An 11884-nucleotide genomic window follows, 5' to 3' on the forward strand; every position below is an offset into this window, starting at 1 on the left:
TACGATCACCACTCTCGGCGTACAGAATACAAAGTAAATGGATTACAACAGCCTTCCAGACGCCAAGTCCAAACTCATGCCCAATATATCGCTGACCCCATCCGGGCCCTCGCCGTCGACAAAGACATGGTCACCACGATGCTCAGCATTGATTGCGGCTTGAACCTGGTGGGCGAACGATCGCACGACATATTCGTGAGACCATCCCTGCCTCCGGCGACCGGATGCGCCGCGAGTCAGGTTCGCGACGCCATATTTCCAGTGTTCGCCCTGCTCGAGTAGCTCGAAACGGAGCCGCACTGGCCGCGTGCGCGTTGTCGCCCAGCTGTACGACGTGCTCGCGTGCAGCCGTAGCTCCGCTCTCGGAGGGCGCATGTTCCCCCAGGGCGGCGAGTGGCGCGTCACTGCGTTCGAATGGGCAGAGATACTCGCCCAAGCTGCTACAGGTAGGCGACGATTCGTCGGCGGCCCATGCGCGAGTATGGAGTGCTGATTGATCAAAATTTATGTTATCTCCACACACAACAAATCTCATTCGAGACAAATCGAGACCGTTTGGAACTATCAGAACTACAATAGCAGCATCTGGTACATCATACTAATCCTCTCCAGGTGCGCCGTTCTTCCTTGTACTATCATCGGAGGCCTCTGCCGTTTCACAGAGTATCTCGATGTTTTGCTGACCCGACATTGTCAATAATTGGCTACCCGTCAAGAACTGATAGGAGAGACCGTGCGTACCGGTCCGGACAATCCACGGCTCGCAGTATGAAACTCGATCTCGACCAGGTTAGAAGAATGCTGTCGTCCAGCTTTGAGGCCGAGGTGCTGTCGTGCGTTCAGCCTGGAAGAGAGTAAAGCGTTTGTGATCTAGGCCTAGTCACAGGAAAGAAAGACATCGCACATGGCAATCAGGGAATTTGCATACACTTTTGCGGTGTGTCAGCTAAGGAGATAGCCAGATCTGAAGAATGCTCACGTTTGCTCTGAATCTCGTACAATCCGGCAAAGACCAGACTATCCCTCAAGGCTGGTGCCCAGAACTGGATACAGCACGTGTAAGCAAAAGAGGCACAGAATTTCGGCTAGGACTAATACCGTCGCGATGATGACAATCGTAACACACCTCCAGGACTGTCAGTCGATATGTTAGAAAACAGGCGGACCCAGACTCGACTTACATCGTCAAGGCACCGGTGTTGATGATGTAGGCCATCAACTTCCGAACTAGATTATCTGTCTTCATTAGTGGTTCAGATGCTAATCTTAAAGAATGCAATAGATACCCACTCCTGGTAACCTGTGCGGCTAGTCCAAAGATAATAAATTTGGCTGAGAGCGATGAGTGCATCCAGAACTCCTGACAGTACAAGGGCGCATGTACACGCAATCTGCCATGAGGACGACACCGTTGTCAATAATATTAACTATATCACTAGTCAACTGTAGGGCACACCCTCGCTCCATCAGATGTTCTGAACTCGACCCAGGTATCAAGTAGCCACCTAAGTCAGATTTGCCCAAACGTTAAAATACATGGGTTGAAGAACGAGTGTTAGGCGACGTACATCTGCGAATCAAAGTATCATGATATGGCAGTGCCCACCTCACAAAGGTGATGCCGTCGATTATTTGGATCGAATATTGAGGGCGCATTCTGATCGGCGCATCCTGAGGCCAGTCATTCCGAGGCATATTCGGGCTGAATTCCAACCTGGATTCTGCTTGGCCGTGATGCCCAAAGAGTCCATAGGCTCGATCAATAATGATAGCTCAGTCAGTGAATGGTATGAGCGAAAGGGAGGTGTCCAAAATTGGCTTGCAAGTAGTATCCTACCTCGCCCTCGTCACAGTCAGTCCATACTAGTCGTTCTAACTCATCGGGCCAGTACAGCCCAGTTGATATATGGGAACTTGTGATACATGGTAAGCTGTGCGTACCGCTCCTACGGAGCAGGCGGATGTATCACGCGCGCTCCGCTCCGAATGCGTGACGAGCGACATACAGCACACCGACAGGCTTCACGCACACGTTCCCCCCGTGTCGGGTGCGGGATGAGGCCGACGTTCGTAGGGTACGAGCCTTGCGATGGAGCCTGTCTCTGCTCACGAAATCTGCCCCCCTCTCTGAGGCTTCTGCATCCCATTGCTCGCCGTCGGACCACACAATGGCAGGACGACGTCCGTCACCACTCCTATTGCACCACGTCCCCGTCGCTTCTGCTCCTTCGAGACCGCAGTTGGTTGGGGTACTACGCATCGCCCTCCAGCCCTGTCGCCGACCGTTCTCTACCGACGCCGTCCCACACAGTCCCTCGCGCTTCTCGCAGCACCGCCGTTCCCTCCGGTCAGATATCCTTCCGTCTCTTCACTCCGCGTGTGCTGAAGGAGTGTCACCTATCGCATCTCGGATATGTTCTATAGGCCACAGGTGTGCTCGTACGTCCGACGTCGCACTACATAAACGGTAGCAGCGCATCCGGATCATCTGTTTGACATACCATGGGTGCAGATCCCCCTGGGGGTTGCGGACACGTTTAATTGCGCTCGCGCTCGCGTAACTATGATGCGTCTATGCTAGATGACTACGCGCTACCACTTGTGCCGCGTCGCATTGCGCTCCCCTTTCGCGTCAAGCGCGACGTTGAAACTGGGTCACCCAGGCGCTGTGGATACAATTCTGGGGCACACCGCAATATACAGTAGGGGGTGATTTGGCGTCAGTGCACTCGGCCGTCTCCCTCCCTTTGTGCTGCTCCTATTATCATCAGAATTGTGTCATTCACAGGTGCACATCCGCCGCCTTCTTTTTGTAAACGTTTGCCCAAATGAGATGGTTCCGGACGTGGTGCATCTCGCCCAATCTGGCCGGGCACCGTACCCCGCTTTCCATCGAACCGTGGTCAAAGGTGGGACGAGCACAGACATCACACCTTCACAGACCCGTCGCTCCTTTCTCACTATGAGGATATTGGACATTCTCCGAGCTAATCCTTCACCTCCGTTCCTCTGTCTCTCGATGGATTCCATGGATGAACAAAACGGCCGTGACTCGCAAACAGATTGCCAATGCTGTCGTGTTGCGTCAGCGACAGGCCCCTAGCCTGAACGTATAAAAGGTCTGCAGCGTCGGCTGTTCTCCATACTCCCAGCTCACCTTGGCAGTATACATCATCTCATCAATCGTCTTTACCTTCGCTCTCATCATGGTCAATGCAGCCCTACCCGACGGCATCTACCTGCGTTCCAGTGCGTACACTCTCCTCTTCTCTTCCCGTTCCGCGTTCGCCTTACCAGCTGCCCCCGCCACACAGGCCTCAATACTGGGCTCGTCGACCAGGTCAACTCGCTCGCTGCTTTCGTGAGTGCCCGTGCTATCTTGCTGCCGCCCCATTTTCTAACCTGCCCAATCTCCACGCAGAGCCCGGACATCATCCCGCTGAGCCACACTAACGCCAAGCCTGCCACGCTTGCCGCGGCGCATGAACACTTTCTCGCCCACGCGGTCGACCCCGCCGAGCCGCGCACCGCCATCTACGTCCGCGGCCGCTCCGCCGTTGCCACTGGGCACGGTTGCCTGCGCCACACTGTCGGCCTGCGCGCGGTCCCGAGCGAGCTCGTGCTCTGGCCGCAGGCCTGGGAGGCCGCCGCGCCCCTCGGCACCGTCGAGCTCAAGGCTGGCATGGACGGCAAATGTGCGTGGACAGCTGCTTGCTATCTCGTGCGAGGTGTACTGACCGTGATATGTGTGCGCCTGGATGGCAGTCGTCGCGTCCGCGGCGTATGTGTCGTACACGCCCGCCCAAGGCCTCGGCCGTGCGGACGCGTTTGTCGCGACGTCGGGGCGCACGCCCACGAACCTCTCCGCGCGCGTCAAGACGTGGCGCGACCTCGTGCGGCTCGTCGGCCAGGAGCCGTCCGTCGCGACGTACAACTGCACGTTTGCGGACCCTGTGGCGCCAGATGTGAGCGTTGCAACGCGCTTCCGCATGTTGGACAACGCTAGGGGCGAGAGCGTCAGCATGGTGTTTGCCATCGAGGTAGGTGTATTGTAGGTATATGTGGGTTACGGCTGACAACAACGTTGTGTGTCGTCAAGGCTGTCGGCACGCCCAAGGACGACATCGAGATCGCCTTCTCCTGCGCCGGTGCAACACCCAACGCCAAACCGTTCTCATTCGCGCAGCAGCGCGTTTCACTTTCGCCGACAGCGCTCGTGCAGACGAAGGTCGAGGTGCCCGCCAATTTTGACGGCATGTTGACACTCCACATCACGAACGAGAGGAAGCGGGTCTTTGCGGATAACTCGTCCGTCTCTATCGTCGCATACGCCATCGATGGGAAGGACAACTACGTGCTGCTCGGCGCGCAGCACGTCGTTTTCCACTCCAACATGCGCGTCAAGAGGCTCGTGAAGCGCTACGAGGCGCGCCGTGCCGCTGCTGTGCATCCCTCGCCAGCAAGCAATGGAAGCGACCCATTTTACTTCAGAGAGTCAGTGCAAGACGTGGACTCGTTCCCGAGGAACGAGAACGCGTCGCATTCGTGCGGTGCGTGTGTTCATCTCTCTGCCATGATCTGCGCTGACGGCGCAGCAGATATTCAGCCCCTCGGACAGCAAGCGCTCCCGAACATCAACTCGGTGCTGGGTGGTTCAAACTACTTTGTCGACGTCAGTGACCAGCGCGCAATTGTGAGTGAATCGCTCTAGGAGCTGCTTCAATTCAACCGTCCGAGCTCACATGCGCCTGTCACGACAGACACTGTACCAGAACATGTCCAATTACGTGTATCTCCGTGGCACAACGACTGAGGGAACATCTGGGAACACACGTCTATTTGCCATCCCGAGTGGTCTCTTACTCCATCCCTCGCTCTATGAGCAGTACTCCATCATGGACTACGATGAGAATGGCGATCCGACGGGTCCCGAGATCCTCCCGTACAACACGTCGTCCGCTGAGCAGCCTGTCGTCATCCAGAAGCCATTCAACTGCGTCAATTTGCCTCCCCTTCCTGCTGGCAGTGACCACTTCTGCTTGATTGCCGAGTGCAAATACGACGGGGTCGATCCCTCTACCGGCGACAACTACCAGTGGCCGCATGAGGAGACGGGCGAGTTTGTGACGAGTGGGGAGTTCGTGTCGTGGGTTCTCAGCAACCCCTGCGTGTCGTGGCGCAACATCTGCTACGCCACGAGCCCATCGGCCGCTACCCAGGTCATGCGCAGCAGTCTGACCATCCCGTGTAAGTGGCGTCGAACTGTTGGCGTGCTCGCACTGACCGTGTATTTGCAGCTGGTTTTTCTTCGACAGACAACTGGCAGATCCAGGTGAACTGCGTGAACTGCCCGAGCGGCTCGGCGTTGTAAGTGTGCGCGCGTGTATCTATTGTGCTGTGCGTTCACAGACCACTGGCGCAGCTCCATGGACTCGGACGACCCCGAGATCTCGTACGGAAAGACGATCATCACGGGTTCGGACGCGGTGCGTGCATGCATGGTGGTGTGGTTTGCTTTGGAACACGAGCTAACGATCGCACTGCGATCCAGGCAGGCGGCCCAGAGTTCACGGGCAAGTCCCCAGGGTACAACTGCCAGCTCGCGATCAGCTGGTACGCGAACGGAATGTCGATGCAGGGGGGCCAACGCATCGAGGCGCAGCTTGCTTACCTGACGTATGATACAGGGTGCGCCTCTTCTGTCTCCCCCTTTTTTATGCCTGACATCCACTCTTTCGTGCGATGGTCTCGCAGGGTTGTAGCGAACACATTCAGGAAGGCAGGAAAGCCTGCGGGAGCGGTCACTCTGAAGGTCGGGGAGGAATACCCGAATGCGTTCGATGCCAAGGGTACCCCCCTGAATGCGCGTGGTCTTCCGCGCCTGGGTGGTGCATGGACGCGCCGCGCGCTGGGAGGGAAGTACACAGTGGAGGCGGGGATTCTGATCAAACACATCATTGGTGTCGACGCAATGGGATATCAGTTGTCTTAGATTGGTACGTTTGTGTACAGGCATCTGGCATAGTCTCACCGAGCCTAGGTTTGAGATTTTGGACCCAGCAGCCGAGGGAGTTTTGACAGACATTGGGGGACTGGTGGCTGGATTCCCGCGAGGGTTTAGAACTCGGTTTGCTAGCGTTGAGTCGTCCGGGTCAGATTCAATATGTGGGGAAGGTGGTCGCAATAGATTCGGGATTAATCGATCGTCTAGTGAGTATGGACAGGGCTGAATGGTATCGAGGTAAGCCAATGCTGAATGACGATAAAGAGAGGAAGGGACTCACCGAGAGGCTGATTTCCCGATGTCAAGCACTCTTACGTGAGACCTCGGAGATGATGCTAATCAAAGTCCGAGCTGAGAGGTCATTGTAGTTATTATCGGTTTATGATTTTGAGCACCCTCCGACTTGCTCCTGTGGGAGGCTTGGAGTCGCTAAGCAGGAAACGCATCATCGCCCGCTTTGAGATCATGACAGATTCGCATAGGCTGTCGTTCGTATGAGCAAGACTTACTACTCAGACTGCCGAGTGCAAATATTTAGTACCCTTGGGGGCCCTTGAAAGTGTGAGCTGCGGAATACACACGGCAGATATATTTTCAAAAAGCTGTATGTTCCACCAAAGCCACCATACTTTCCGGTATATCTACGCAAGAGCTTGCCCCACCAGGCAGTCCGAGTCCGAGATGAGGACCAGACGTGAAATACACCTGGCGGGACCAGGATCTGGCCAACGTACCAGATTTGGGTACTGCGTTGCCTTATTCGGGTTGAAGAGATGTATCCTCACGTGACGTAGTGATTGAGGAGTGTTGCGGCCTTGGGGTGGGTGTTGACTTCCTCCGGAGATGCTGACTCTCCCACCTCCTGACCAAGCATAGACCATGACCTCAGCGGCAATACTTAACTGCTGCCATGTCCCCCTCTCTCAATTTCCATCTTAATTGAGCCCGCAGCCTCTTCGTGAAAGTATCAGAATACGATATACATAACGCACAATGAAGGTCCTCGTAATTGGGTGAGTTGCCTGCTGATGCCTCATCGGATGGCATGTCTCACAGGATCGATCATTGCAGTGCGTCTGGCTTCATCGGCCTCCCCGTCGCACAGGCCTTTGTCCGTGCAGGACACGAAGTGTACGGCGTCACTCGCTCACCAGCCAAAGCGAAGGAGCTCGCAGTTGAAGAGAGTGAGTCTCCGTCCCCTCTCACACCGACATGCGCTCACCTCCAGACCAGTTATCCCCATCGTCGCAGAGACCACCGATCCGTCCCCTTGGGTCCCCCTCGTCGCTACACTCGACCTCATCATCGACGCCGTCGGGGGCGCCGACGTCCGCACGCTCCAGCCCGCGCTCTTCAGCGCGACCGTCGCCGCGGCGCAGCAGCACCGCCCCGCCGGCGCTCCAAAGCTCGCGTACATCTGCACCTCCGGCACCTGGGTGCACGGCGAGAGCCGCACCGACATCGTCACGGACACGACGCCCATCTCGCGCCCCGTCGCCATCTCTGCGTGGCGCCCGCCGTTCGAGCAGGCGATCACCGCGAGCAGCGCGCTCGACGTCGTCGTCATCCGCCCCTCGCTCGTGTACGGCCGCTCGGGCTCGATCCTCGCGCGCCTCTTCCGCTCCGCGCACCAGGGCCGCGTGCGGTGGTTCGGCACGCCCGGCGGGCGGTACTCGGTCGTGCACACGGACGACCTCGCGGCGCTGTACGTCCTCGTCGGGGAGAAGGTGTCCCTCCTCGCGGGCAAGATCTTCGACGCCGCGAACGACGCGACGGAGAGCGTGGACGACCTCCTCCAGAAGCTCGTCCTCGTGTCCCGCGCGCAGGGCTACGACTACGTCCAGGCGACAAACGGTGCGTGCCCCTCTCCCCCCTTCTCACTCTGCGCGTCCCTCTCCCGCCCGCTGACCGCCGCACTTGGCAGCGTTCGATGAGGCGATCACTACCACGACTTTGATCCGCCCGTATCTCGGCCGCGCGCTGGTCGGCTGGCAGCCGCGCAAGGCGGGCTTGGTCGATCAGCTCGAGGTATACTATAACTCGTGGAAGGCGAGTGAAGGTCTGTAGTCGCGTCCTTCTCTCGTTCTCGGCCATCGCCATCACCGTGCTCAGCGCTGCCGTCCCGTAGAGAGTATCCGCACGGACGTGTTGAGATCCTCGCTCTGAGGACGCTCCCCGCGTCGAAGAGCTGCCGTGTATAATTTGTATTGTTAGACGGACTCGATAAATTTGGGGACAGGACTGGTGCGATGTAACGAGCGCGTGAAACATGTCGTCGACGCTGGCTCTTCAATGAACACATTGAGGAACGCCATCATGCAGATGCATTATCAAATACGTGAAATACGATCAGCGCGCGCGGGGAGAGGGCGTATATTATAGACAGCAAGTCGCGTTGTAGCAGGGCTGGTGACGTGGCCGAGTTGGTCTAAGGCGTTGGATTTAAGTTAGTCTTGATTCCCAATGGGCGTAAGTCCGCGCGAGTTCGAACCTCGCCGTCACCATCTTGTTTTGGCTTGTTTCGTCGTGTCTTTTTCCTGACTATCCTGTATTTGCCAACCTGTCATGTCCTGCCAGAGTTCGACAAAGGTCTGTAACCATTACTGTTTAAATCAAGGATAGTGTTTATTTCGCGCAGATCGGGGGTCGCGATTACGATTGGCGGCGAGACGGAGCCATTCGAGTCGACAGGCACTGGAATTGGAGAACAAGACGCGACTCTACTAGTCCAGGACTCACTGGCTCATAATAATAGAGCTTCCCAGTTATCACATTGTAGAGGAAGCCTGGCTCACGAAACTCGTCACATATGCCAGAGACAGACATACTTCAGTTCTATGTACAGTGATGTCAATCATCACATCACGATAATAACATGGCTGAACAGCATCTACGGAATACATACGATAGGAGAATTAAACAAGATACAAGAGGTCAATATATACACCGCCATCGACACACACGATTTCACCATCACTGCGACCCAATTGCGGAATCTGTGGTAGAGGTAGAGGGGGCGTCGTCGACGGGGACTACGACTATCTGCACACTGTGCTTCGCGCTAGATTGCCTGATATCCTTGGTGGCCCGTGAGCGGCCGCGCTCAGGTTCAGCGTCTTCGAGGCGGCGAGGGCGGCGCTTCGTCTTCGTGCCAGCATCGGGGCGAACCAGGCTAATGAAGATCATGGCGAGGAACGCAAAGCACCCAGCGGCAACGAAGATCGCCTTCGGGTACTGGGCGACGGTGGTGCTGTACAGGATTCCGAACAGGAGTGGCTGTACGCCAGTTAGCAGAGCACACTCGAGCGAACACGATGAAATCACGTACGCCAAGAATCAGCTGGCCAACCGTCCGGAGCATTGCGAACAGGCCAAAGAGCTTCCCGCGGTTATCTTCGCCACTGGTCTGCATGATGCACAGCGCTAAACTGTGCAGCGTAGGGTCGAACCCGGCGCCAAAGCTGCTGAGCGAAGTCGCCGCTGTGAACATTGCCGCACTCGAGTCGGGCGGAGAGAGCGAGACGAGGATATGCGAAAGTAGATCGACTGCGAGAGATGTACGCAGAAGTGCATAGTCAAACCTCATCCCTGCAGCGATCTGAGCGGGTGTCTGGGGAGGCTTTTTCCCAGGAGCGACTGGAGCAGCGGAGGGTGCAGACGGCAATCTTGGCTTGAACGCATATATGATCACTGTGGACGGATGAGGATAACGTAGCAAGTGAATTTTTGGAGACGCACTGGGCATAAGCACCAACAGATATGTTGTCCGTGCCGCTCCCATAGCCGAGATATAGTAACTCAGCTGTGTAAAATGGATGAGTACATTATGACACTATCAACAGCTATCAACAAAAGACATACTTGCTCTGCTCCCCAGCCATAGACATGCTCGGCGTAGAGATACTTGATCTGGAAGATTCCCTACGAAATAGAGTTCAGATACAGTTTTCGTGCCTTACGGAAGATCATGCGAACCGTTGACAGGGCATACACAAGGAGGGCAAGCGCCATCAAAGTCAATCTCCAATCCTTCCTCGTTTTACCACCCGCAACCTGAATCCTCCTAGGTGCAAGGAGCGCGAACGGGCCCAGAAATCCAGCCAAAAACCCATGCTTCTCGCTCGTGCTCGCGCCAGACACCCCTGCATCGGGCACATTCGTTGGCTCCTGGATCATTTTGGATTTCTTTGGTGGCTCAGGGAACACGAACAACGCTAACAGGACATTGACAAACGAGCCCATGGCGCTCAAATAAAATACGGATGTCACAGTCTGTGGCTGGCCGTGGATATTTGGGCTCGCCGGAACCGAAAAAATTGGATGTCGGATGAGGAACGCGCCAATAGCAGGCCCAACGGATAGTCCGAGGAACGAGACGCCCGTGAATCGCGAAAAGATTTGTGCTCGGGATCCATCAGAAGTGCAGTCCGACACATATGCGTTTATTGCAGCTTGGAGTGTCTGCCATCCACCCAGCATGCCTTCAATCATCGGAGAGAGAATCAGCAACTTGTGGCCATGCGTTGCGAAGATGCTATGCGGTGTTGATACAAGGATAAACGTAAGATCACTAGAGGCAATAATCGTGTAAATTAGTGGGCGTGCAGTGAATGATGACAACGACAGAGAAGGCGTACGTGAGGAACAAGCCCATGGTAGCAGCAGCCAGCACTCGTGTGCGACCGTGAATCTCACCGAAGTGACCCCACCAGCCAGTTGTCAGCGCAGATAAAACACCCATTGTGAAAGTCATGATTGTTTGCAAGCGAGCGGCCCCAGATTGAACAGCAGAATCTTGTAGACACCGTTTTGATGGGATTGCGCGGGGATCAGGTTCATCATCATCGTCACCGGTATCTGCGGAACTTTGCATCATGAATGTTACCGCAGGACTGTAGACTGCCCCAGATGTGTCTATAAGTGCTCTATCGAGATACGAGCTTGAAGGCTCCATAAGTACGGGATTATAAGAATAGTTAGAGGTAAGGAGTGTGATATTGCCGTTCGACGTGTGATCGTAGACGTCGCGGCCATAGATAGCATTGCAGGATAGCTGAGTGAAAATTTCTACTCGGGGACCAAGTGTCATGCCCCGCTGTGAACAAGGTTGAGTACATCGGAGTTGGGCAGAGGTCGAGAACACCTACGACGATCGATGCTGTGATAGAGAATGGAACAAGCCTGTCATGCATTAGTCAGTATATGCCTATCAGAAACAGCGTGTAGGAAAGAATATATCTGGTAATGTAGTCGGCGAGAGTGTTATGCCAAGCGTACAAAGGTAAGAATGCCACATTGAGCATCGGCGCTAGTAGCACAAGGCTCAAAATTGCTGAAATCTCATTGGATTGACAAAACAAAGTCGATATCAGAAGGACACGTCTGCGCCTGCTGAAATCCTTGCAGCGAGAATTCAAAAACAGTGGTAGATAAGTGTAGCACGCTGGCCACACTACTAAAGCACTCCGTCTCTCCGTCTAGTGACGGGAAGAGCAAGCTCCTTGAGTGCAGTTGGAATGATATTTGCGGTGCCAGATCCAGTTGCCTACAGAGGCAGATGGTTAACAGAAATAAGATGCTTGTGCGATTTACCGGCGGCGATTCCGCACCCGTCAGTGTGCATGACCGCGAATGGAGTCACATTAGCTGTACATCTGGCTCAATGAGCTAGGCTATAATATGAGTACCGCGAATCATCCGAAGACTCTGATGGCGAAATAGACGCATCTACAGGGCACACATGCGTCCACACCGATCGTTTGGTTCGTCGGCTGAGAGGGAGAATGGGACTCACCACAGCGGTCTAGCACGATACCACTTCTTCTTAGCCTTGGGACCGCCACTCAATAGCGGTTGTCTCTCGTCGATGGTGGAGCCGTG

General features: G+C 55.4%; 3 protein-coding genes across 3 annotated transcripts; 2 read left to right on the plus strand and 1 right to left on the minus strand.

Annotated features, from left to right (window-relative positions):
• Positions 1–3206: 3206 nt before the first annotated feature.
• Positions 3207–5992, plus strand: FIBRA_06853 (uncharacterized protein; the record flags this gene model as incomplete). Its single annotated transcript, XM_012328560.1, has 11 exons — positions 3207–3249; positions 3315–3361; positions 3422–3695; positions 3766–4040; positions 4100–4550; positions 4599–4693; positions 4761–5247; positions 5298–5367; positions 5423–5486; positions 5552–5688; positions 5755–5992. 11 exons carry the CDS (start codon positions 3207–3209, stop codon positions 5990–5992), a joined length of 2181 nt encoding a protein of 726 aa, XP_012183950.1.
• Positions 5993–6997: 1005 nt separating this feature from the next.
• On the plus strand, positions 6998–8205 carry FIBRA_06854 (uncharacterized protein; the record flags this gene model as incomplete). The annotated part of the gene is made up of 5 exons (XM_012328561.1): positions 6998–7017; positions 7076–7188; positions 7238–7858; positions 7929–8063; positions 8117–8205. 5 exons carry the CDS (start codon positions 6998–7000, stop codon positions 8203–8205), a joined length of 978 nt encoding a protein of 325 aa, XP_012183951.1.
• Positions 8206–8977: 772 nt separating this feature from the next.
• Positions 8978–11307, minus strand: FIBRA_06855 (uncharacterized protein; the record flags this gene model as incomplete). Its single annotated transcript, XM_012328562.1, has 8 exons — positions 8978–9280; positions 9333–9694; positions 9743–9806; positions 9866–9925; positions 9980–10574; positions 10642–11099; positions 11152–11185; positions 11282–11307. 8 exons carry the CDS (start codon positions 11305–11307, stop codon positions 8978–8980), a joined length of 1902 nt encoding a protein of 633 aa, XP_012183952.1.
• Between the last annotated feature and the right edge of the window lie 577 nt (positions 11308–11884).

Source organism: Fibroporia radiculosa (genome assembly GCF_000313525.1).
Source record: "Fibroporia radiculosa TFFH 294 genomic supercontigs, scaffold9110, whole genome shotgun sequence".
Taxonomy (NCBI): Eukaryota; Fungi; Basidiomycota; class Agaricomycetes; order Polyporales; family Fibroporiaceae; genus Fibroporia; species Fibroporia radiculosa.